The sequence below is a fragment of the Rhinatrema bivittatum genome, chromosome 1 (genome assembly GCF_901001135.1).
Source record: "Rhinatrema bivittatum chromosome 1, aRhiBiv1.1, whole genome shotgun sequence".
Taxonomy (NCBI): Eukaryota; Metazoa; Chordata; class Amphibia; order Gymnophiona; family Rhinatrematidae; genus Rhinatrema; species Rhinatrema bivittatum.
This window is the reverse complement of record NC_042615.1, coordinates 562073195-562100827: the sequence shown is the minus strand read 5'-3', so window position 1 is coordinate 562100827 and position 27633 is coordinate 562073195. Positions and strand designations below refer to the sequence as shown.

Sequence of the window (27633 nt, the reverse complement as noted above, 5' to 3'; positions counted from 1 at the left end):
CCTTAACTTTGCTTGTACTGTACTATGAACTTTGTTGTTTGAATTTTTTGTATTTATGTTGCTATGTGCTATATTGTTTGCATTAGTTGTTTTCTTGTTCCCTGCTGAGAACAAGCCCCTTTTTTAAATAAATAAACTGTAAGTCGCTTTGAGCATTCTTTGGAAAAGTGGGCTACAAAAACTAAAACGAAATATTCCCATATTTTTTTCCAGGCTTTTGTAAACTAATAATTCCGTATATATGGGCCAACTGTTTAGATCATATCTGTCTAAAGTAAGCTTAAGGAACAGGATCCGGCCCGGACTTTTACTGCTATTCTGTGAGCAAACATTTACTTGTATAATTCAGGCAAACAAAGGGTTGAATTGTCATAAGTTAGAAACCTATGAGCAGCAGCAACTTCCAGCCCTTATCAAGACTTCAACATTAGCAACAGACCATTCGGTCATCGTTCATAATTCACTCTCATAAAAAAAAAAAAAAGATAAACTATTGAAAATACTTCACTTTTTAGAGAACAAAGGGTGAGCCGCGATCGCCACTCAGCAGAAGAAAATCAGCTGGAGAAAGAAAAATAAAAGGAACAGTGGGTGCAAGGGGGGGGGGCTCATGTAAAGGAATTCATGATGGACGGGAAAAAGAAAGTTCAAACGTATGTTCCCCGTGCCCATCACACACCTGCAACAAGCACCTTAAACCACAAGAACAATAAATAAACGAAAACACTGCGAGGAAAGTAAGTAAGAGAGAGAGAGAGAGGGGTGGGTATGGAGAGCGCCGCACGAACGAGCCGTGCACATTACAACGCCTGGCGTCCCTCCTCCCCCACCGCCGCCGCGCGCGCAGGTTGTACTCGGTGCAGGAGGAGGGGGAGGGGCCGGCGGCTTGCCATTGGCTGGCGGTAGGTGCTCCCTCTGCCTCGCGCTGTCTCTTTGCTCCCGGGTTCGCTTCCTCGAGCTGGGCTGCGGAGAGTGAGCGAGCGTGCGTGTCCGCCGCGGCCCTGCGTCTCTCGCCGTCAGCGGCCGCGCTCCGGTGAGCTGGGCTGTGCCGTTGGCAGGTGGGCGCGGAGCCGGCTGCGCTCCCCGGTAAGTGCGGCGTGCCGGCCGTATCTGGCTCCCAAGGTGGGGGGGAGGAGGCGGTGGGGTCAGAGAGTTTGACCCGGGGAAAAGCCCGTAGGCAGTGACGGCGCTGGGGAGGAGGAGGAGCAGCCGCCACTATCGTCGGTTCGTCCACCCTGGTACAAGCGAAGCGCGGGGACCTCGTGCACCCTCCCCCCCCTGAGGGCTGAGAGAAGGAGCCCCGGCGCCGGGAGTGGCAGGGCTTGGGCCGGGGGAGTCGCGCCCCTCGCCCTCATCCTGCCGGTGTGAGCGTCTCTCTTTTCTCTCTCTTTGTGGCAGGGAGGAGGAGGGGGAGCGATGGTGGCGGTCGCTACTGCTGCCACCGCCGGTGAGACGCCGGCACTGTGATGCCCTCGGCGGAGGCTCCGACTCTGCCCCAGGAGACGGCGATCATGACGGTGTTCAGGCAGGAGAACGTGGAGGATTACTACGAGATCGGGGAGGAACTCGGCAGGTAGGAACCAAAGGCTGCTGGCTTGCGGTCTTTCATTTTATTTTATTTTATTTATTTATTTTTTTTACGGAGGCGCCGCAGTTGGTGGATCCCTTCGGTCTCCAAATAGCCGATACGCTTTCCAATCGCTGGTGCTGCTGCTGCAGAGGGTTTTGTTAGCGTTTGTTGGCGATCTAAGACTTTTTAGATATATCGCATGGACTCTCGGGTTTAAAAAAAACCATTTATTGGAGGGGTGGAGGGAGGCTAGACCGGTGAACTTGTTTGGCGTGGCCATTAAAAGATAAGACCTGGAGGCTGTGCAAACCCTTCTAACTGTCATTGGAAACACCCTGGCATTCAGGAAGCGGTAATATAGAACAGAGATCAACTAGGTTTACTCGGTAGCAACAGTACTAGGGCAATTGATAGACTTTGGTTTTTTTTTTTTCAATTAATTGGTTAGGTAAATCAACTTAAGATATCCCACTGCTATTTTTAAATAAAATATAGTTACCGTGTTAGTTTACTTAAATACCTGGCTGTAAAGGTTCACAATATTGTAACGTAAGATCTTTTTCTTGGAGAACTTTATGCATTACCTGACTAATTTTTAGGAGTTTATTCCCTTCCTGGAGTCTAAACAGAATGAGCAGGTCAAAGCAAAAGATGTCGTTGCCAGAGAACTCAAATGAATCTTAGAATATCTTATCACGGTAATGGAAAGTGGTGGACAAAGGTGGAATGTTGGTGCTATAAACTCCAAAATAATTCTCACAATTATCAGGTAGGGGCCTCAAATATAAACTAAAATGAGAATCCTCCCACCTTTTTCTTCTCTAATAATTTTAAAGAGCTCTGCAAGCATTAAAATTATTAGTGAGAAGAAAAAGTGGGAGGATTCGGGTTTATAAAGATAGAAAGGTGACGGAGTTAATAGAATTATTTCTGATAGTGTGTTAAAAAACCCAATAGTCTGTCAAGGCCTTGTCATTTCCGAAGCATTGGATCATTTTAAATTCAAATGGATTGTTCTGACTTTCCTTTTTAATATGGTGCCTATAAGATCATTGATTAACATGTATTAGGAAATGTGAATGTCCTAACTTAGCTGTTTTTAACCTTATCCATTGGTTTGCTGACCCTCTTCTGAACTCCATGAAAAAATGTACAACTTGATTTTTATTGGAAATGCAGTTAATACTGCTGCTCTATTTTTTTTGCCCTTTCAGCATCACTTTTATTTCAATTTTTTTGTAATTGATTATGTGATAGTGTACATATCTTATAGTAATGGAACAGTAGAGAACATTATGTACCAATTTGAAAAAAATGTTCATTACTGGTGGTTTGGTTTCTTGGCTGAGCATTGTTTCTACAGATCTTTAGATTTTCTCTATATGCTGAGTGTTTTCCCATTTGTGTATTTACAGGCAGGAAATGTGTGTATATATATTATTTTTTAATTAGGTGACTAGAAAAAAATTATCAGTTGTCTGACATCTCTTATTGATTAAAAAAAATCATTCTGCCTCAGATTTTGCAGCCCACTGGATTCAGTGTGCTTCACTATTCTCACTAAGCCAGCCTGCATGCAGCATAAACACAAAGCTTGCTGTGAGTACAGCAAACTATACAATAGATTTCATATCATAATGTAAATATTTTAATCCCTACCGTTCGGCTCTCTTATTCTAATTTCTCTTCCCAGTTTAAGACCCTGTTGTAATGTAACTTTTGTTCTCCTTGCACTTGTTTTTTCGTTTCTTGTTCTCGCCCCTTGTTTTATGTAAACCGGCATGATGTGGTTTCTAATCATGAATGCCGGTATAGAAAAACGCGAAATAAATAAATAAAATAAAGACTATCCACCATATTTTAATATTATCAGCAAATCTCATACATATACAGGCCACCACCAGCAAGGGGTGATGGCTTGTACGCGTATGGCAGTGTGTTTTTATGCTGCATGCAGGCTGGCTTAGAATCGTGAAGCACACTGAATCCAGTGGGTTGCAAAATCTGAAGCAGTATTTTTTTTTTTTTTTTTTTTTAATTAGGTGACTAAAAAATTTGAGAGTGGGTGCTGGATGTGGTATGCTTGGATTTCCTCAAACCTTTTGATACTGCCCTGCATAAGTTGTGAGTACTTAGGGGTGATCCCTAAGGTGGTGGATTGGATTAGAAATTGAAGGATAAGCTTTGGAACGGGTGGTAAATGGCATTTCTTCTGAAGAAAGAGGTGATGAGTGCCAGTGTCTCAGGGGTTGGTTCTGTGGCCGGTTCTGTAAAATATCTTCTAGTGATTATTACAGAGAAGTTAGACATTGCAGATGTCACTGAAGTTTGCAATAGATGGACACACCTGAGGAAGCAGACAGAATGAGAAGTAAAAATGCATGGCGTGGTTGACTGGCAACTAAGTTTCAATAAAAAAAAAAAAAAGTTATGCATTTCGAGTGCAGAAATACAGGGAGCAATACACAATGGGAAGCAAGATACTAATGTCTACCAGGGAAAGGACCTGGATGCAGTTATCCATTGATTTCAAGGTAGTAAAACTGTTCAACAAGGCAGTTGCCTGACCTGGCCGGATGCTAGGGTGCGTGGAGGCATAACTAGTAGAAAAAAAGGAAATGATTATGCTGTTTGTACAGGTGGTTGAGACCTAGCCTGGAGTTTTGTGCTCTGTTCTTGAGGCTAAAATGACACAAGGTGGGTGTCTCCTTTACAGATTAACCAATTTATTGAGGCATGAGCTTTCGAGGACAGTCTACTTCTTGAGGCTGTACCTCTAGAAAGAGTAGTGGTGGCCCCGAGGAGAGTTGCAAAGTGTTATAAGGATGTACACCAAAAGCCCTATTGGATAAAACGTGAGGCTCATGATATGTACATCACAGGGGAGGGATTATAGAGAAATTCAAATACTTTAATGCAATTAATGCTTGAGAGAAACCTCCCCCCACTGGTATAGAAGTTCTAGAACTAGGGAATAGGATATGAAGCTCCAAGGGGGTAAACTCAGGAGCAAAATCAAGAAAATCTCATTTGCCGGCCATAGAGCCTCCCACGTGTACAATAATCACTCCTTATTCAAGACAATACAGAGGAAGGAAATGACAAAAACTACCATGGGTAGATGAGAATACAAGCTCCCCTACCTAGTACACACTCGGCACCCCTCCTTTCCCATGCCAACCACAAAGCTTTTAAATCTAAATATAGAGCAACGCTAGCCTGAATGTCCAGCCTCCTAGGCCTCTGTGGTCTTTCCAAACAGTTCCCGGCCACCACCAACCATCTGCCCCAAACTGGCTGGTCTTTAGGGAGTGATAAGTGTTTTGTTTTTTTTTTTTATTTTCAATCATGATATCACCCACCTGTATTTTTATATATAGAGAGCAGTTGGGACCTGAATTTCACAGTTCTTCATTATTCTAATTCCAGCTGATTATTACTTGCTCTTAACAGTCTGCCAGGCATCTCCACTGCCCCCCCCCCCCCCCCCCCTCCCCAGTTTGCAGCCTGCCAGACCAAGCTGGCTACCGCTCTCTTTATATCCTTACTCTCATGCTGAAGCCTGTTGGTACCAACACAGTTACTCCCTTGGCCAGTGCTACTGCTAAGTCTTGCTCCTGTCCTCTCTTTTGTGCTTATGCCATGTCTTCTTCAAATCTGTTACTATTTTAGCCTTCCACCACCTTCTCAAAGTGGGTGCTTATGCATTCACCACCTTTTCCGTGAGAAAGCAATTCTTAGCGGTGAGAGCAGAGCAGGCGAGTCAGTTTTTTGTTTTGTTTTTAATGCTAACATTACTATGTTACTATGAACAGAGTAGAACAATCATGGATGCCCATTTAACCCTCATTTTAAGTGAAACTCTGAAAAGACAGTTTGCTTTTTTTGTGTGGGTGGGAAGGAACTGTCTCCTCTCCCATCAGTACACACACTGGACCCGATGTAATAAGGTTTATGTGCGGCTTGTTGCACAGGGCCTTCAGTGCACATGTGGTGGAATCAGCAGCTATTTTTCATTGTGCCTTTTTTAGCATGCGCAGCGAAAGCAGGTGTCTGGGATGTAAAAACGGGACAGCATGCAAACGAGATATGTACAGAAAATCCACGCAAAACAAGTATGCGCACTACAATGTGCACTGAAGGTCCTGTGCAACAAACCACACACAAACCTGCATTAATGTGATGGCTCACAGTTGATTCTCAGTTGAAAGCTTTCCCCTTTAATAAGACAGTAGTGAGTTAGGGGCCCGGGAGTGGGACTGAAGGTGGGTAGAACAATGACTAACCCCTTCGTAATCTGTCACTGACTGCGTGGGAGCTATAATGCAGGGAGTGGGGGAGATGCAGCAGACGTTTGGAAGGGGCTATAAAAACATTCAGCATTTCTGATATCTGTTCCCTGACCAACCTTTCTTCTGGCTTCTGTTACCTAATTTTTCGAATTCTAGCTAGGCGCTTACACTTAACTCCTTCCCTGACCTAGGCGCTGCTAACCCTGTTCTAATGCCAGGGTGGGTCTCTGCATTTCTCTTGAATAGTTAATTTTCTCCTTTGCATGACATTAGCATGGACTCACACTAAACAAAGTGTGGGTTTTTTTTGAGTGGGTTTGTATGTGTATTTTTTTTTCTGCGCTAACCAAGTTATTACATATGTGTAGAATTAGCATGGGAAAATGCACATAATGCCATGTGCACAAACCTGCAAAAGGTCTACCGCAGCTTATTACCTCAACCCCATTGAATGTAGATTTTGACAGTTAAATCTGTGAGGCTGTGACAAATGTAGTCTCTAAATGAAGGAGTATTTTTTTTTTCTTAATTTTAAACAAATACAACCATGTTCTACACATTATATCTCTTATAAAGTTGTATTCATAAGTTTACATATCCCTGGCAGAATTTGTAAGATGTGTAGCATTTTAAGGAAACATGAGTTATCAGACATACATCTTAGTTTAGTTTGAAACACATTTAAAAATATTTTATGCATCACAGAATAGCACAATCATTAAACAAACCATAGCAATAAAGGGAAATAATAAAATGGTCCTGTTCAAAAGTTTGCATACCCTTGAATGTTTGGGCTGATAATATACAATCAAGTTGACACTCAGGTTGAGATGGCAAGGAAGGGAAGATATCTACACCTATGCCTTGGTTGATTTGTAATTCGTGTCTGTGTATAAAACAGCCAATGAGTTTTAGCTGTTGAGAAACCCTTGTGCATTTCATCCAGGGCTGCACTGATTTTGGTGATTACTGAACCATGGAGAAATGAAAAGGAATGTCAAGGAATCTGTGAGCAAAAGTAGTTCAACTTTTTAAATCCTTTTCCTGATTTATAAAGATATCCAAAGATTTGAAAATGCCAATCAGTACTGTTCAAACTCTTGATCAAGAAGTGGAAAATTATGGGTTCTGTTAATACTAAGCCATGGTCAACTAGACCAAGAGGCTTTTCAGACACAGCTCCCAGGAAAACTTGTCAGGAAGCAAAGAAAAAGCCACAAGTAACTGCTACTGAAATGCAAGCTTCTCAAACAAAGTGGTATGGGTGTTTCCGGCATGCACAATAAGGAGATACTTGATGCAAAATGGGCTGCATGGTAGAGTTGCCAGAAAAAAGCCATTGCTGCACCAACACCACAAAACAGCTCGCTTACAATACACCAAACCGCACCTAGAGAAGTCTCAAAACTTCTGGAACAAAATTTGGAGTGATGAGACCAAAATTGAACTTGATGGTCACAACCATAAAAATTATGTTTGGAGAGGAGTCATCCAAGCCTATGAAGCGAAGCTCTCCATCCCCAGTGTGAAGCATGGAGGTGGATCTCTGCTGTTTTGGGGGGGGTGAGCTACAGCAGCACAGGGAATTTAGTCATAATCGATGGCCGGATGAATGCAGCATCTCAGAAAATACTGGAGGAGAACTGGCATTCAGCCAGGAAGCTGTGCAGGGGCCACACCTGGACTTTCTAACATGACAATGATCTGAGACATAAGGCCAAGTCGCCCCTTCAGTGGCTACATCGGAAGAAATTGAAGGTTCTGGAGTGGCCATCACAGTCTCCTGACCTCATCATTGAGCCACTTTGGGGAGAACTCAAACATGCAGTTCATGCTAGATAACCAAAGAATTTATAGGATCCAGATGCTTTTTGTCAAGAGGAATGGGCAGCTTTACCACATGTGAATCATGCCCTTTATTTTCTCAACTATCACAAAAGACTGCAAGCCATCATTGATGCAAAAGGGGGCAATACATGATATTAAGAATTAAGGGTATATAAACTTTTGAACAGGACCATTTTATTATTTCCTTTATTGCTATGGTTTAACGATTGTGCTATTCTGTGATGCATAATACTTTAAATTTGAAGCACATTAAAAATTAGACTCATGTCAGATCGCTCATGCAAATTCTGCCAGGGGTATGGAAACTTGTGAGCACAGTGTACATTGTAACTTCTCCCTTGTACTCATGAAGAGTAGCAATACTGTAAATTCACAGGTGTCTGGTATGAATTCCTAGCTAGGCTTGAGGTTGTGAGCCTGGATGGAGGCATAGTGTTTCACATATTCACACTCTGGGGTTTTTGTTTTTCTACCTGTAGATTTATCAGCACTGTACAATAGATGGAAACTTTTTTTTTTTCTGTGGGTAAGAAGTCTGCCATTTTAATGTACATATGCCCATCTTTTAATAACTTCTCTAATTTTGAGGGAGAGGGGATTTTGATTGTTTTTAGGGCTCTGTGCAGATTGATGCCGTGTATTGGAGTAACAATGTTGGACTAAGTAAAAGTTATTGCAGTCAAGGAGTAATCCAGTTTTCTGCTGGATATATATAGTTGCTTGGACTCCGTGCTACATGATTTTCTGTATGCAGAATGGCATTGTATTTTTCTAGTGATTAATTCTGGTAGCCTGTCATTCTGATGCAGCTTTTTTTTTTTTATGGGAGTTCAACACAGTATGACGGAAACACCAAATGTGAGTTTTATGCCTTACCACTTACTCGCAGAAGCTTTCATTTAAACTTTTTTTTGGGAGGGGGGGTGTGGAAGAGATTTAAGATATCTTATTTAAAATTCTTTTATTCAGCTTATATCAGGCCAGCTGTGCTAGGCAGATTACAATAACATAAAAACAGTAATACATAAAACAAAATATCACAAACATTCAGCCCGATCCAGTAAAGTCCGTGGGAGAGCGGACTAACGCCCGCTCTCCCGGCACGCGCACCGGCCCCTCACCGGTGCGAGCGATCCAGTATTTAAATTAGGCGACGCGGTGCAAACGAGGAAAAGGAGGCGCTAGGGACACTAGCGCGTCCCTAGCGCCTCCTTTTGGCCTGGAGCGGCGGCTGTCAGCGGGTTTGACAGCCGGCGCTCAATTTTGCCGGCGTCGGTTCTCGAGCCCGCTGACAGCCACGGGCTCGGAAACCGGACGCCGGCAAAATTGAGCGTCCGGTTTTCGGCCTGACAGCCGCGGGCCGAATTCAAAATTATTATTATTTTTTTTTTACTTTTTTTTACTTTTGGGGACCTCTGACTTAATATCGCTATGATATTAAGTCGGAGGGTGCACAGAAAAGCAGTTTTTACTGCTTTTCTGTGCACTTCCCTGGCGCCGGAAGAAATTAGCGCCGACCTTTGGGCGGCGCTAATTTCTTAGAGTAAAATGTGCGGCTTGCCTGCACATTTTACTTACTGGATCGCTCGGGAATACCTAATAGGGCCATCAACATGCATTTGCATGTTGAGGGCGCTATTAGGTGCCGCGGGTGGGCCGCGTGTTTTCCTCCCCTTACTGAATAAGGGGTAAGGGAAAACACGCGTCCAGAGCAGGGTGACAGTGCGCTCCGACGGAGTACACTTTACTGGATCGACCTGATTAAAATTAAAAAAGTCACCCTGACCCCTGAAAACTACAAAATCTATGCATCCTCTCTTACTACTGAAAACACTTAATCTAGTGCTGTAGAGGGAAAACCTGAAATTAGGTCTTCAGAGTTTTACAGAATAAACCATAATCTGAAATGAGAGGTTTCTCTGGCCTAATAGAAAAGGCCTGTCGCTGAGGCTCAGCATAGTGAACTAACCTAATAAAAGATACCACAAGCAACCACTTATTGTCTAAACCTAAATTCTGTGAGGGTGCGTATTTGGTGAACTTATTTTATGAACTTGTTGACCCCAGCCCTTTAACAGCCTCATAACCAAGGCAAGTCCATTTTTTTTTTAAATTTTATTCTTTGGATCAATGGGCAATCGGTGCACTTGCATTAGTAATGGAGTTGCAGATTCTCTCATGGAATGTCCCAGGAATAAAACGCTGTGGCATTTTGTAATAACTGCAGAACTCCTATACCAATATTTGGGCACGCTGATATATAAATTGTTGCAGTAATCCATGGAAGCTAGAGCAAAGACTTGAACAATTGTCTGAAAGACCTCCTTATTAAGAATGCATTTAAGCCTCTGGGGTTGTCTTTAAAAATAAAATGATTTTTATCACCACTCCTATTTGTGATTTTAGTGACAAGGTGGTACCTAAATGTATACCCAGAGCTTACTTCATCAGGAAAAATAACCAAAGATGTTCCATCTCTAACTAAATTTCTACCCCTTTAGGGCAGGGAGCTCACCTGACCCACAATGAGATGATTGTAGGTCAGCTTTTAAATGCAGTTTGAATCTATTTGACCTGCAGATAACTACTTGCCCTCAGCGGGTAAAAACAATTAAACATTATCCACAAAATTTTTTAGTAAATTCTGTAACGCGTTTAGGATGCAACAGAGTGGCTGCAGGTAAACATTACAAAGAATAGAGGAGAATACAGATCCCTGAGGGACTCCTGATTTAAGGATATGCCAAACAGTGCTAATTGCCTACCACTGCCACCCAGTTAAAAAGGCCTTGGACCACCATATCCCTACTCGTTCCCAATCCTCAACCAATCTCTGAAGCAGGATAGAATGGCTAACTGAGTCAAATGTGGACGTAATATAAAATAACACCATAATTGTGGCCCCTGCTTTAAAAGAGAGTCAGATAGTGAGATCAGCATTTTGGTACTGTGCCTAGAGCTGGGCCCACATCAATGTAAGCTCAGAACATTATGATGCTCAGAGTTGAACTGTACACAAACTACTTTTCCCAGAAGTTTATTGATTATATACAGAAATTTGCCTTTAATTGGAGAAACAGTCAACTGAGTAGCATTTTTTTTTTTTTTAAATAATAGGCTCCACTACAGCCTTTTCTTTTATGCCTTTAACAATTTGGGGATCATCCCTTCCATTAGTGAGAGACTTGCTATTTTAACCAATATTTCCGAGAAAGTATCCTGTAAGCCATACAAAACCCAAAAGGGTACTTATCTGAAGGGTAGAAAGAAGACCTTTTTTAATTTAATCATAAATTAAAAAAAAAAAAACTCCACTTTAGAAAGATACAGAAATGTGTATCCCAAATTTCAGAATTACTCTCCTCTAATAATGAAATAATGCTGATCTGGCTATTGCAAAAAAGCCTTTCCATCTTTCCTACAAAAGTCAGTGAAACCCTGACAATCAAACTTGAAAAGTAGTAGGGGAATCTAATAGCCCTTAATTGAGGAGAATAATCAAATAGGCATATCTAAAGAACTTGGGAGGCGCATAGTGACGGAATCTCTCCTGGAGCCACCAATAGAAGACCTTAAATGCTTCCTTATTCTGGCTACAGGGTCACTTTCACCACTGCTGCTGGGCCTGACTCATCTTCTTGGGGCTCAATTCTTGATGGAAACAGGTTCACCCAAGCATGTTTTATGCTGCATCGTCTTTATCTTAAGCAGAGCAACTTTCCGAATAGTGGAACCTAATAAAGAAACAAGGGAATCTGTTGAATTTGTACAGGAACTTGGAGGCAAGAATGCCTTGAACCTTTTTCCATTCCTAGCTAAACTCCCCAAGATATATAGGGCCACACATTGCTTTCTCAGCACTATTATTTAAAATAGAAGTGGTACTTCTAGGCAGGAAGAAGGTAAATTTCAATAGACGATCAGGTGGGCTCCAGTGACGCTGGGAAAATGCACTTATTCTCCCATAGTCTGTTCTAGCAAAAACAATAAGTATGCCATGTCTGAGTGGGTACATTACTAAATTTATTAAACTGCTGAAAGAACAAAAAGCTCGAAATAGCCTTAGGCTTACTATCAGGATGTATATTACATCTACATATATCTGTTTGGGCTCATTTTATAATATTTATGCATGTCTCAGAGTACAAATTTCAGTTGCAGTAACTCAAAACACTATATTTCAGTTCAACTTCTTATTTTAAATATTCGTTTAAATACTTTATTGAGGCAAATATGAATGTGATTCTGAAAAATGTTGGCAGCCCTGGTCTGGAACTCTAACAACCTCCAGCTTTGTGATAGATCTCACAACTCATTACCTGCAACTTATAAGCTGTCTCTGACCTACATTGTCTGGGCCTCTAACAGCTACCTGACATTTGATGTGTTGGGCTTTTTCTACTTTTGGGTGTCTTTAAAGGAAGGTAGGAATTATGATGCCCAAGCAAATTCCCAAAAGCCAAACCTATCTGTGCTCTGGAAGAGCTGGGTATCAGAATTTGCAGTCAGAATCTTATGGACACGACATTTGCTGACATGAAGAATCATGAAGGTATAGCACTGTTTTTAGAGGTTCAAATAACACGTTAGACTGGAAAAGTGTTCCTCTGGTAGGATGAGAAATGCATCCTATCTGAAGCCAAAGGAGATTCAGTGGAACCATGTTCTGACTGGCAGGGCAGGAGTTGTTGCCATAAGCTGGGAAAAGATCAGTGTAGGTCACTTATGGTTTACATTTTAGGGGTTGTGCTGCTAGTTTTTCTTGGATCCTCTGAGAGATCGATTACCCTGAAGGGATCCAACAGGGCCTCACAGAGCAATTGGGAATGAACTTTTACTTTTCCCCTGTACTAACCCAGAAAATGCTTCTAGGTTGGTTTGAAATGCTATTTTAAGTGTCTGGTAATAAGTTAAAGTAGAAACATGCCACTGGCTTACTATTGTGTGGTTGGTCACTTACTTTCAGCTCTTCCCAAAACAACTTTGTTGCACATGGAAAGTAGACTGTGTACTCCCTGTTTGAGAGAGATGATTCATGATGTGATCAGCACTGGAAAGTCCACAAACTTTCCTTTTAACAATTTATTTTGTGGTTTTTAAAAGGATTTTATTTTTAAAGTACACAAAAATGGGTAGCAGAAGAAAGTCACACAGCCAGTCATGATGTGTCTCTTTTTCTATTGAATCAGTGTGAAAAAATTTCTCAAGAGGATGATGTATGTGAGGCCTCCGAAGTCGCTTCTTTGGTTGAACTCCATGCGCTCTTGAAAGCGTACATAACTGCTTTGATAGTCTTAATGATAGATTGTGTGTGTGTGGGTTTTTTTTGGATTTTTAAAATGTAAAATTGATATGAAACGGGGAAAAAAATGTGTAAGTTGTGTAAAGATTTTATCTGGTGGCTCAGTGGTAGCGCTATGCACTGAAGGCAAATAACACGTTATTGGTTGTATTTTACTTTTCCTTTATATGTTCTCTGCTGAGAACTTATTGTTGGCTTGGTGGAAAATGGTTTTTAAATAATTTTAAATACAAAATTCATATGGGAGCCCAGGATTTAGTTCCAGGTCCCACTTTTATGCTCTCTCTAGGCCTGCTGGAGAGGCAGCGATTTAGCCAGTGCAAAATGGAAGAAGCTGTCTGAGGGCCTGTAGCTAGAGAACCCCATGCAATATGCAAGAAGCCTCATGGTACTATAGAAACTGCTTCTAATCAAGCAGGAGGAAACTGCTGGCCCCCTATTCTCCCCCTTGTCCCTCCCAAAAAAACAAAACCATCAGTATATAACCATAAGTTACGTTTGTGTGTTTGGTTTGTATGTAACTTGGTGCACTGGCAGGGTGCTATATCTATGTTGTAGATACTTAGGTTCAGGTATGTTGAAGTTTTGTGTACCATGTGGTTGTAGAAAGACCCTTTACATTTTTTTAGATGTATATCGAAACTTTGTCTGTGACAAACAGGGGAAACGATGAGGATTTTTTTTTTTTGTTTCAAAAATGTGTGGACGAGACAGTGGTACAGAGAAGAGGGTTTTAGGTTTGTTAGGAACTGAGCATCATTTTGGGGATGAGGGGCCTTTTCCAAAAGGAAGGGCTCCACCTTAACCAGAGTGGAACCAGACTGCTGGCACTAACCTTTAAAAAAGGAGATAGCTTCTCCCCCCCATCATCCAGTTTAAAAGCTGCGCTGATAGTCGCTCAGAAGCATACGGTTCAGAATGATGTATCTTTGAGAGATACTAAGAGAACAGGGACATTAGTGCATCCCAGTAGAGCAGTTTTAATAAATGCCAAAGTGGACCAGGTGTCTTTAAACAGCAGAAAGATTTCAAATTATGCTTGTCAACTATGAGCAGATTGTTATTTCACTGTATGTTTTGTTTGTATTGTCTGTATACAAATGCTAGAAGTAAAAAAAAAAAATAATAAGATGGGACAGTTAGTGTATAGAACTGGATAAATAGATACAATTGGCATCTGAGACCTGGTGGAAGAAGGATAACCAATGGAACACTGTGATACCAGGGTACAAATTATATTGAAATGATAGGATGGATCAAGTTGGTGGAGGGGTGACACTATATTGTGACAAATGATGCTAATTCTGCAGAAAAGAACATGCGATGTTGAATCTTTATGAATAGAAATTCCAGGTGAAAAGGGGAATAAAATTACTGTCCACCTGGCCAGAATGAATAGACAATGAAATACTAAAATTAGGGGAGCTAATAAAATCAGCAGCACAGTAATAATGGGTGGTTTCAATTACCCCAGTATTGACTGGGTGAATGTCACATCAGGACATTCTAGAGAGGTAAAGTTCCTAGATGAAATAAATGACTACTTCATGGAGCAGCTGGTACAAGAACCAACAAGAGGGGAAACTATTTTAGACCTAGTCCTTAGTGGAACATGGGATTTGGAGCAAGAGGGTAAGTGTTGGAGCCACTTGGCAATAGTGATCACAACATGTACAGATTAGACTTATCATATATGTGTTTAAGTCAAAATTTAGGTCTTAAAATAAAGTCACCTTATCCACAGGTCAATGTTAAATTCCTCCTCCTCCTCCTCAACCACAATTATTCTGATAATTACCCCCAGTCCTTCCCCTATGGCTATGCCTGCTTATTCACTCCTTCCCTCCCGATACCTTAACTTTCCAGCTGCTAACAGGACGACAACCGGAGTTGCAGTGGTTCAGATGCATCCTCCCTCACAGGTCCCAGTGTTGTGCTTTGAACCACGTGATTCTAAGCACACCAGTCGGACCATGGCGGGGGTGGAGAGAGGACTCATCTGAACAGCCGCAGCTCCCTTCGTCGTCCTGCTTGCAGCGAGTGTTATGGTAAGTTCCACGTTCAGCCGCAGTCATGGGTGTTAGCTCCACTTCTCCTCCTCCCAGCACACAGTTCTTCATCAGGTCCTGGGAGCCACAGGCTGGCCAGCACACTCTCTGCAGCCGCGGGGCATGGGACCCTCATGTCTGCCTCAAACAGCTGATCATACTTCTGCTCCTCTGTGATGACCACGGCAGCTAGATCAACCTCTTCTGTCATTCCCACAGCTGCAGCCCAGGCCCAGGATGCCCCAAAACTTCTATTATCCTGCTAGCAGCTTGTGAGTTAAGGTATCTGGAGGGAAGGAGTGAAGGAGCAGGGAATAGCCATGGGGGAGGGAGGGAAGGAGTGAACCACTGAAGATAGCCAGTGGGGGGAGAAGAGGAGTGAACTACTGGGGATAGTCATAAGCCCTCTAGGTTTTACCCTAGACTTATCCATGAGATTGACTTATACACAAGTATGTACAGTAATTACTGGAGGGAGAGCACTAAAGAAATCTACTGCGACAGCATTTTACTTTCAAGAAGGTGACTGATAAAATGAGGAAAATGGTTAGGAAAAAGCTGAAAGGAGCAACTGCATAGGTAAGAGTTTAGATCGGGCATGGATGTTTAAAAATGCCCTGTTGGAAGCCCAGACCACATGTATTCTAGGCATTAGAAAAGGTGGAAAGAAGTCTAGGTGACTAACTGCATGCTTAAAAGGTGAGGTGTGAGAGACTATAATAGCTAAAAGAACATCTTTCAAGAAATGGAAAAGGGATCTGAATGAAGAAAATGGGGAAACAGCATCATTGGCCAGTTAGATGCAAAGAATAGATATGAGAGGCAAAGAGAAATTAGAAGCTTGCCATGGGGAGCATCTGGTAGTGAGAGGAAGAGTGTTGAAACGGCCTGAAGGAAAGATCTGGGCGTGCTCGTCTGATATCTGTACAGTGCTTTGCTCCAGGATCCCATCCCCTGTTTCTTGTGACATCAGACTGAGCCACTTGCAAGTATTTAATTGCAGTAGTAGTAGTAGTAGTATGCTGCTGCTGGTGTGCTGCCAAAGTGGTGTGCCCCTTATACTGGATGGGAAGGAAAAACAAAATCTTGACCTCCCCTCAAGTTCCTGGGACCATCAGAGGACCAATGGATGAACACATCCAACAATTGGATGAGCTTCTTATTACGGACAGTAGTATTAATCTCTCTTGCAGAGGCTTCTCTTAATTCCTGTCCCTATTCAGCCATCTGGCTGATTCTGTGCAGCTATTTCTATCTTGTGAGGATCTGACCACATTGCTTCTATTACAGAGCAAACTATTGATCTTCATATTGGTACCCCTTTGAACAGAGCTGAAAGTTCAATTGCTTCACATTCCGATGTTTCATTGCCAACGATTATAGCTCCTCCTTTGGGAAACCTAGAGAGATATGGCAGTTACCTAATGTGGTAACTCTGAAGGGCTTCTAGAAAATAGTGGCTAAACTGGATCAAACTTTAACTCAGACTGCATCTCAGCTCTCGGATTTCTCTGCTGAAACTAGAGCTAAACTTGAGGAACAGGATAATTGCTTGAGCTCGTTGGAAAGCACTATTTCTACTATAAATGCAGCTTTAATATCTATACAAAATGCAGGACTATCCTGTATAAAATATAGCTTGATAGTCCGTAATCATTTGGAAGGTTTAGAAAATGCTATGCAGTTAGAGAACTTAAGATTCTTACATTTTTCCAGTTATGAGACTGCTGTCACCTTTTGAAATGTTTAGAAAATATCTTATGGAGATCTTAAGTTTCTCAGAGGATCAAATTCCTTCTCTTTTAAATATATATTATTTACTCAGGCAGAGAGGGGGAAATGTGGAAGGAGTAGTATCTCCCAGGCAAGAACGTCCTAATATTTCAACTTTCTTAGAAGCTTCTGTTGATATGGTGCCTACAAGGGCCACTCTGTTTTTCAGAAGTACTATCAGAATAAGGATTTATCTTTGTGGCGATTAAATACAAGTTTTTCCTGAGGTGTCTTACAAAAGAGACAAATAAGAAGGAAGCATTTTCTTTCCTTGAAATAGAGGGTGTTGTCCATAGGGGCCACCGTTTTCCTTAAATGTCCCTGCAGATGTTTAGTTTCTTTTCAGAATAATAAACTTGTATTTTCTGAGCCACTTCATTTGGATGCATTTATTTCCAGTAAGAGCTGATACAGCCTGGTGAGAGGGTCTCTAATAAGGTGATATTGCTGGATGTCAAAGTAAAGTTACCCATTCTCTTTCTGTCTTTGCTTAGTGGTGGTATTTCTTGATTGATTATATCCCCCCTTTATGTGGACTTGTTAAGGGATGCTTGATTTGTGAAATGACATGAGACTAGGTTATTGTTGTATGAATCCATATTTTCTTTGGTAATACTTGTAATATTTTGAAGAATTTTAATAAAGAGATTTTTAAAAAAGCTTGCTGTGAAAGCAAAAACTCATAAACTTTCAGGTATATTCAAGGTAAAAAGCCAGTGAGGGAGTCATTTGAACTATTAAATGATCAAGGGGGCAAAAGAGGCAGTTGATGACAAAGCCATAGTAGAGAGACTAAATGGATTCTTTGCTTTTGGTATTCACTAAGGAAGATGTAAGAGGTACCCATGCCAGAAATTATATTCAAAGGTGATGAGTCAGAGGAAATTAAACAAATCTCCATGAACCTCAAGATGTACTAGGGCAAATTGAGCTAAAGTGGCAAATCACCTGGACCAGAAGGTATACATCCTAGAGCGTTGAAAGAACTGAAGTGAAATCGCAGACCTGCTATTGGAAACTTGTAAACCATCATGAACATTGTCTGTCTGATACTTGAAGGGTTGCCAATGTAATTCCAGTTTTTTAAAAGGGATCAAGGGGTGATCCAGAAAACTAAAGATCTGTGAGTCTTGACATCTGTGCCAGGCAAAATGGTAGAAACTATTATAAAGAGCAAAATTGCTGAACGTATCACTAAGAATAGATTAATGGAACAAAGCAAGGGAAGACTTACCTCACCAATTTGCTACTTGTTTGTTTAAGCCCTCAAAAAAAAAATGTGGATAAAAATGAACTAGTTGATGTGTATTTGGATTTCCAGAAAGCAAGTCCCTCATGAGAAACTTCTTAGGAAATTAAAATGTTTGGGATAGGGGGCAGTGTCCTTTTGTGGATTGCCAACTGGTTAAAAGATAGAAAACAGAGTAGAGCTAAGTTGTACATTTTCCCAATGGAGAAAGGTGAATAGTGGAATGCCACAAGGATCTCTTCTGGGACCACTGTCTTTTAATATATTTATAAATGTCCTGGAAAAAGAAACAACAAGTGATGTGATCAGATTTGCTGATGACACAATTATTCAAATCACAAGACATTGTGAAAAATTGCAAGAGGACCTTGCAAAACTGGGAGACTGGGCATGCAAATGGAAAATTAAATTTAATGTGGACTAGTGCAAAGTGATGCACTTTAGTGAAGTTACTCAAATTTTATAGCTACACAATGCAAGGTTTCATATTAGGAGTCACTATTCAGGAAAAGGATACTAGGTATCATCATTATAATATGTGGAAATTTTCTGCTTGGTGTGCAGCAGTAGCCAAGAAAGCAACTAAAATGCTAGGGACTATTAGGAAAGGCATAGCGAATAAAATGGATGCCACTGTATCTCTCCATAGTGCAACCTCATCTTGAGTATTGTGCTGTTCTGTTCACCACATCTCAAAGATATAGCAGAATTAGAAAAAGTATAGAGAAGGATGATCAAAATGAAAACAGGGGTTGAATGATTACCCTATGAGGAAAGGCTACAGAGGTTAGGACTCTTCAGCTTGGAGAAGAGAGCTGAGGGGGGAGCTATGATAGAAGTTTATGAAATGAGAGGAATGGAATGAGTTTACTCTTTCAGAAAGTACAAAGACTAGGGGGACACACAATGAAGTTCTTAGTCCTGAGTATTTTTTTACTTCATGCAAACTTAAGCTCTGGAATTCGTTGCCAGAGGATGTAGTGAAAGCTGTTTTTAAAACGCAGCTAGAATGGTTTTGCACAGGTTCCTGGAGGAAAAGTCCATAAAGCATTAAGGTGGAGTTGCTAAACTAGAGAAGACATCTTCTCTAGTTCTAGCACAATGTAAAAATTAATTAAAGCAGCATGCCCAAGAACAGTTTGGAGCCTGATCATGCAGACCTAGCTGGCACATATATCGAATGAGTTTTCAAGTATGCACCTCAGATTATGTTCAACACACAAAAGCATAATCTTTGAACTGAATCAACACAGCTGAAAACAAAGTTCTTTAATGTATTCTCAGCTTGCCTGTATGGAAATGAGAGGGAATTTGTAGGGGGGAGGAAACAGAATTGCATTTAAGAGTCTGGGGGGGGGGGGGGGCAGGAAGCAGGATCTGCTGGCCCTGTAATACAAAAAAAAACCCCAAACAGTCTTCATTAACATGATCTAGAGTTTGAAATACATTTTGTGCTTCTGTTCATTATTACTGGATGTGGGGTTTTTTTTCTTTATTTCTAAATCTGGATCAGCTATATTTTAACCGCAGAGTCTCTACGACTATTCTGAGCTGCTAACCACTATGTACTGCTGGCATGCTAAATTCTATCGAAAGGAAAGATATGAGAGAGATTAGTATTCGATATATATGTGAGAGCTGAAGCATGCACACCGTCTGATGGTTCTCGCTCTGGTTTTAGAGGAGAGGGGTTTGTGCTGCAGCACTAGGAGACCTGAGCACCTGTTATATTGATTCTCTTTTCTCTGCTAGGTTAAAAATAACTGTACTGCAACAGGTCAAAAGTTTTTTTTATTCTTTTTCATCATATATAAATATCTAAACACAAAACTTACCTGCTGCAGGAAAACATGCAAAGAAGAGGGAACCAATATGACAGGTGCTCAGACTCTTCCTAGTGCTGCAGTCAGAACCACCAGCCAGCTGGTGCACATCTTTCAGCTTTTACACAAATCCTACCTTTCTTTATGCAAAAGACAGTCCAAGAATATCATGGAGTGTTCGCACATAAAATCCAAATCAGACATTCCGATGTAATGGGGGATATTCCCTTCCTTCAATTTGAAAAAAGAAAAAAATATTCAAAAATGTTTCCAAGACTTACTTTGTACCCTTCCCCCAGCCCCTAACATAAAAACAAGAAACAGCGGTTCTCCCCCTCTCCCAGCAGCTGGTCCCATGGCCCTGCAGCACTCACTCCTTCTCCCAGTCCCAGGTCCTGGTGTGGTAGTTCAACCCTACTTGCCAGCAATCAAGAAGGCACTTCGCAGATTTTCAAAATCCTGAAAACTTAAGTTCATGCTAATCAATGACAGAAGAGAAGTATTTATCAAATGCAACACAAACCCACTCTCGGACTAAATTACTCATTGTGATTTTAATTGGTGTGAAGAAAAACTTGCACTGGGGTATCCCCTGACATTACACATGAACTTGCGTGCAAGCTATAGTAAGTCACAGCGAATTACAGTGAAAGGAAGCCTCAGAAAAAGAAAAAAAATCCGATTCCATTGCAGAATGCATCCATTGTTTGCCTGGCTAGCACACTGCTAGTTTGATAAATCAGAAGTGGCTGCCACCTTGGAACAAGACATGCACGTCTACAGCAGTGGTTCCTAACCCAGGACACACCCAGCTAGATTTTTTTTCAGGATATCCACAATGAACAAGCATGAAAAGTTTGACTACATTGCCTCTACCATATGCAAATCTCTCATATGCATATTCAATGTAAAATACCCTGAAAATCAAACAGGCTGGGTGTGTCAGAAGACTGGGTTGAGAACCAGCAGTCTCCAGACTAGCACACATTGCTGCTGCTGCCACCACAAAGGAATGGACAAGGTACTGCCCATTCAAGCTGCGTAGTGCTTTGTTGATAGAGACAAAAGTTTATAGTATTTAGAAAATGCATTAAAATCCAACTCTTGAAGCAAACCATTTGTAATTGTCTGTTTTTCCTTTAAAATTTATTCTACTGTAATTCTTTGTTCATGCTTCCTTTTTACCCCTTGTGTTTAATTTTTGTATTATGTATTTTATAAGTTGTTTTGTTTTTTGGTTTAGGTTTGTTTATCAATAATTTTAATTATTTTTTAATATGGATAGAGCTTTTTTTTAGTGTTTTTCCCTGATATGGTTATTGAATTTACTGCTATTCTAATAAAACATACAATTGTTCTTTGTTGGTACTATCTTTTATAACCTGCATCAAACTTATACATTTGAAATGTGGTCTATACATTGTATAAATAATTGCCAGGGCAGCAAGGTAGTGTGTTCCTACAATGATTTTCTAAAGCAGACATTTTCATTGAAAAGTTGGAAATGTAAAAGCAGATGTAAAAGAGGTTAGACCAAACTGACTACAAGTAGTTGACATAGAGCAATTTTTTTTTATTTTTTTTTTTTCTACAAGTGCTTATGTAACACTGCAGACTTCATAACTGGTACCAGGGTCTCATCAACATCCTATTTTGATTCTGTGCTGTAACCAATGTTTGAAGGCAGAAAGGAAGTGAGCTGTGTAGGGGTGAAATAGGCAGGGCCAGGTTTGACCTGTTGGAGAGATGGGACCAGGGCTAGGTGTGAACTCTCTCACTCATTCACTCACACACACAATGTGGCTGCCCTTGTCTCAGGGTAAGCAACTCCAACATGGAAGGGCTGGGGGGCCATAAATGATCCATGTGTAGCAAGCTTAATATAAACCAGGTTCCTGCCTTACATTGTGGCCCGAGCTGCATCTGGACCTTCCACACTGCAGCGCTCCTCTGTTTGGTTTGTCATGTAGCCAGCTCCACTAAGAGGGACTCCTTCACTTTGATTTTCCTCCACACACACAATTTTTTGTGTTTGGGACAGGGTGACAAACTGACACTGGGGTAGATCTGTTACAACCTCCCAGCCTAGAGTACTCAGGGGGTAAAGACAATTTTTGATAGTTGTGTACTTCACCGTGGTTGGTTTTTTTTTTTCCTCTAACCTTTTCCCTGTTAGCGTTCCCTATTTTGATTTACTATCCATAAGAGTATGTTGGTTGCTCTGGCTAGCAGGTCATACCCAGTGTGTTTGCATTTTTTGATTTAAAATAAAACTAGAAGTTTATATTATACTTCACAACTGTACTTTTTTCCCCCAGTTAATGTTCTGGTTGGCTTTACTGTCTACTTACACAATACTAGTAAAAGCGTTAATTACTGTTTTATTCTGGTCTGTGATGTCACAAATAAGAGGTGGTTTGGGAATGGCACAGAATTGTGGTTTCGGGGTGACTTGGACCCATAGTAAACATAATTTCTCACGTGGTACTCCCCACCCCAAGCATAGGGGTAATTCATAGTCCGGACCCAGGGGGGGGGGGGGGGGGCGGCACATATGCTGCTACTACTAGCTCTGTTCTGTTTCCTTGGTGGAGCCAGAACTGATACACACTGCTGGTTCTGCTCTCTCGGGTGGCAGAACACCAATCTGGATTCTTCTGCCAGAAATTAAACGCTATGTAATGGACAGAAAAAGGGGTTGAATTAGTTAGCCTAAGTTTGAAAGTTCATCAAGATCAGGATTGATGCCTTGACAATTAGCATTACAGCTTACAACTTTCAAACTTTTTGATAATTCAAACTTTTTTTTTGTCTGCTTCAATATTCCCCCCTTTCTCTTCTGTTCCCTGAAATACAGAAGTGGGGGGGGGGTTAGGGGGCTGGATTAGAGAGTAGAGCTGCTGTTCTCTTCTCTGTATCCTTCAGGCTCAGCCCCAGGAGCTGAAACAAGTCTGAAATAATGGAAAAAGTAGCCACACAAATATTTAAAATAGTATTGTGACTAGAACTTTTCTATAAGGTTTGTACTTTGTAACCCTTCTATTCGTTATGAGATTTTTGAGCACAATGCTAATTTAAATATTTGTGGCTACTCCTTTTTCATTATTTCAGACTTGTTTCAAGCTGTGTTTACACTCGTTCTATCAACGGGGTATGTATTTCATTTTGTCCTCTACCGTAGCCATTTTGGTCTGCTTTTGTTGATGTGGTATTTTTTGTTTTCCTTTAATAGATATTCACTCATGTACGCCTTCTGATGCAGCTTCAGCGAAACATGGTCCCGTGTCGGGACAGAGCTCTATCACAAAATTACATTTAACCTGATTTAAACCCAGTGTAAACTTTACATGCTCTGGATTAAACTGGCAATATCTCTATAGAACCTTGTGAGTTACCAGATCATAAGTGTGTGGGTTTTTTTTCCTGCAGCACACCCATTGCTTTGTCATTTTGCATTGTACCAGTAGCATTCACTACCCCTCATACAACAGTATGCCTATAACTTAGAAATCGGGGCACCTAGGACACCTTTTTATATTTGTTGGCCATATTTGATAGACTCCTGTCTGCTGAAAAGTATTTTAGGTGAATTGAACCTTTTACTCTTACACTTGCTGGCCTTGCTGGAGAAGCAAAATCTTTTCTGTCAATATTAGTCCTGGGGGAATTTTGCGCTACTGCCACTTTCTGTGCAGAAAATAGCAGAGACCGCTTTCGCGGTAAAGATGAAGGCCCCGGCATGCCGTTTGCGGTGAAGGAAGGCCCTGGTGAGAGAAAGCATGGGAGGTAAGAGCAGGGGGGATGCTTGTGTGGGTTTCAGAGAGGGAGCCTATATGAGGAGATTGTGAAGGAGTGTGTGTGTGAGAGAGATTGGGGGCTCGTGTGTATGTGAGGGTGCTAGCCTGTGTGAGAGGGAGCCTGTGTGAAGGGGTGCGTGAGAGAGAGACATAGGTAGCCTGTGTGAGGATGTTTGTGTGAGAGATAAAGGGAGCTTGTGAGTGTGCATGCAAGAGAGAGGGCCCTGTATGAGGGGATGTGTGTGTGCGAGAGAGTGAGGGAGCTTGTATGAGGGTGTGTGTATGTGTACTAGAGAGAGGGAGCATGTGTGTGAGAGAAGGAGGGACAGAGGGAGCCTGTGTGAGGGGCAGTACTGAGAACAGGGTCAAAGTCTGGGACTGGCGATAGAGTGGAAGGGGTTCAACCTAGAGGTGGAGGGGAGAGATACTGGCAGGTGGAGGAGTTGGGGCCTGAGAGGGCAAAGTGGCCAAGGGAGTAGGGAGAGTGAGTGGAAGGGACACTCTTACAGTGAATTCTAGGGAAATTCTGCTCAGAATATTTAAAATTCTGCATCTTTAATAACTTTTCTGTATTAATTTAAAATGTAATTACTTACTGTCATGTAAATTGTTACTTTGACCAATATGAATTTTGCAGAATTTAAAAAAATATTTTTGCGCAAATTCCCCCAGGAGTACCATATGCAGGGTTAATACAGAGGAATGGTTGGTGAAGATTAGCTTTTGACGTGGAAGATGATCAGTGTACTCTTTAGTCACGGGTCAGCATGTGGATGAGTCACTGTTTACTTTTTCATATTATGGGATTGTTGTGGACATTGATGTCTTTAAAACGTATAAAAGGACAGTTTGGGTTTTTACATTTTCCTGAAAAAAAAAAGTTTTTTTTTTTTTTTTAATCTATTGAGTGTGGTAGAGTTGTGGAATCCTCTGCTTGGCGCAGAGAGTTCTGTAACATCCATAAATTTTTTTTTTCAGAAGACTGGATCATTTATGAATATAAGCAGTGCTGCTGTATAAGATGTTGGCGTGGTCTATTCCCTATTGCTATTTATGACAGAAGGCTAAACCTGACGCATGCAAGATTTACTTGTTAATTCAGAAACTATATGGCTTTGGGATATTTTGTTTGGAGCTTCATAATTATTACTTAACATACTTGTCATGAATTATGTAGTTCTTACAAGTGAGAGCTGATAAATCGCCACTGAATGTATTTTTTTTTTTATTAGTCTTTCAGTATTTTGGAAGGGCTTTGCTTCTGTTTGGTCTTCCATGTCTCCTGTCTGCATTGGGTCTGCTCCTTGCCTGCCTCTTGCATTTCCTCTGGATTATATATTTTGCTTACTTTTTATTTTTGCAGTATCTAACCATGATGGTGGTATCTTGTCTCTGGGGATTGTTGAACAGAGTCTGAAAAACTTCCGTTAAACAAAACTTAACAACATGATAAACGTCTGTCCTTCTCTTCCCCTTGCTCTCAATTTAGCGAGGCGGAGATTAAATATGATCAGTCTGTGGGCTTTGGATATGTGAACATTGCAGTTTAATGCATGGATTTCCAATGCTCCATGTTTTGTGTTTCAATAATATGCGATAAATTGTTTTGAATCATGAACATTTCACAATAACTGGTGTGGGTTTTTTTTTTTTTGTTTTAGTGAAAATAGATTTTATCTTCATCTCAAGTTGGGCAGGAACTCGTATTGTGTGGTACATGGTTTCATTGAGTGGTTGTTGCCAAAACTAGCTATTTTCTGTTAGGGATTCTTTGTTTCTCTCTCTTTCTGGCTCTCCTCTCTCATATAGAAAACTTATTTTTGGCATGGCAGGCTGTACATATGTTGGCAGAGTATCAATCTGGACATAAAAGAATAAAATTACAAAGTACAGAGAGGGATAATTCTGGGATTCTGGTGCTCGTCCATGTTCTCTCGGGTCAGACCAGCTTTCTGGCCTGGTGGCAGGATACAGCATATTTTGCTGACATAGCTGCTGTTTCTCCCAGGATTATACAGAGTTTTTCCTGCTCTTGGTTTTTGTGGGAAGTCTTATTTTGTCTGTCACATTTGAGAAATGCACATCTGTGATATCTTGGTATTTTGCACATTACAGGAGTAAAGCTAATTCCAGTTTCTATTTGTCTGAAGTCTATTGCATACAAAGCCTGGCTTCCATTTCAGGTTTCACATTTCTATTTATAATTTGTAATCACTTTATTCTGTACTTTTTTTTTTTTTCTTTTTTAGGGGGTTTGCTCTGATCAGTGTGAGGGACTGAAGGGGGGGATTCTGCTTACTTGCATTTTGTGTAAGGGTCTACAGCCATCTAGTTTGGTGTTTTTCCAATAAGAGATGTATTGTTCTTCTGTGGCTCCTTGTCAGTTTGTAGTGCCTGTCTTTCATAGCTAGAGTTTTTGCTGTTTGAGTTCTGGAAGTTAGTGCTGTCACAGTGTGTCTAGCTGTGGATGGAGTTTGTCTCACTGTTTCGGAGATGACACCAGAACTTGCATATTCTTCTTTCTTATGAGTAGAAAGTGGGAAGTGTTTCCTAATTTTGCTCTGCATTTGTCGTTGGGGAGGTTTTTTTTTTTTTAGTAGATGGAGAATACCAGTTTGCAGAACTGGAAGTGCAGGCTTTGTTTGGGTTTTGTCCCATTTTTGTATTGTTCAAAGCTAATGACATATCCCAGACTTGACCCTTGGAGGATTGGTTGGATAATGCTGACAATTTTTATGTGAAATCTGTTTTATTAATTCAAAGATCTTTAACAATATTAGCAAAACAGTAGGGCACATTTGTTTCTGATTTACCCTCCACATTGAAAACATAACAGAACAGTTACATTATCCTCTAGGGCTAAAAGTGAGTTAATTAACAACCTATGAATAGAATGTCACATTGGGATTCTCGGTATTGGTCTCCACTTCTGTTAGCAATTGAATGAGGAGGATGGTGGGGGTGGGGATGGGGAGATAAATTATGTAAAATTTTAATAGTTTTACTAGAGACTTAAAGATGTCATAAGATTTTCTTGTATGCACAGACTTTAGAGCAATGTACAATTAAAAATATAAAAACAAACATTTAAATACAAGAATACCTCAGTGCATTTAAACTCAGAGAAAAAGTGGTTCCACTATCTGAGCATCTTAGAAACTTGTGTAAAATTTAACTTGATTCTACTTTTTGACAGTTTCCCTAAAACCTTGTCTGAGATTAATTACACGGTCTATAAACATGGGGATACCACTATTTTTTTTTCTCCAAGGACAAACAGGATGGTAGTCCTCATACATGGATGATATCATCGGATGGAGCTCGGCACAGAAAACTTTTGTCAAAGCTTCTAGAAACTGACAGGCACACTGAGCATGCTCAGCATGCCACTAACCACACGTTCATGCGGGGTCCCTCTTCAGTCTCTTCTTTTCCGTGGAGCTATCACCTTGTGGTTTCAGAGCTTGTTCTTCTTTTTAGCTAGTTGAAGCTCCCCCCCCCCCCCACGCATCGCATAGGGTCCCTCGCCCTCCTCGGGCAGCGATTGGTAAGTGCTTCGTACCTTCGAGGTTGATTCTAGACTGCTTCCCCTCCTGTGTTTGCTGATCATTGACTACGTGCAGCACCCTTTTTTATCCCTCCCCCCCCCCCCCCCCTTGGCATTGACTGGCTTCCACTGGTACTCCCAGCCATGTCCATCAGACCCCCACAGGGTCTGTCATTTGCCTGGGGGCTTCTCACTATGTCCGCTTCTGCGATCTCTGTACCCAGATGACCCCCCCCCCCCCCACAGGGTCGTTGGGCCTGTTTTGACAAAATGGAAAAACTTTTCAGGTCCAAGCGGTTGTAATCGTCCTTGGAGTTGGACTTCCACTCTGCTTGCGAAGGAGCCCCCGGCCCCAACCCTGTCGGATTTGCCGCCTCCTGCCTT

General features: G+C 41.3%; 1 protein-coding gene across 2 annotated transcripts in view; it reads left to right on the top strand.

Annotated features, from left to right (window-relative positions):
* The first annotated feature begins 906 nt into the window (after positions 1-906).
* Positions 907-27633, top strand: part of DAPK1 (death associated protein kinase 1) — a 391735-nt gene continuing 365008 nt past the window's right edge. The window contains exons 1-2 of one of the 2 annotated variants that reach the window (XM_029617004.1): positions 907-1086; positions 1399-1573. In XM_029617004.1, the coding sequence (XP_029472864.1) occupies positions 1467-1573 (107 nt within the window). In that variant the 5' untranslated portion in view covers positions 907-1086; positions 1399-1466. The remainder of the gene's footprint in view (positions 1087-1398; positions 1574-27633) is intronic. The other variant, XM_029616996.1, reaches the window with a different exon arrangement.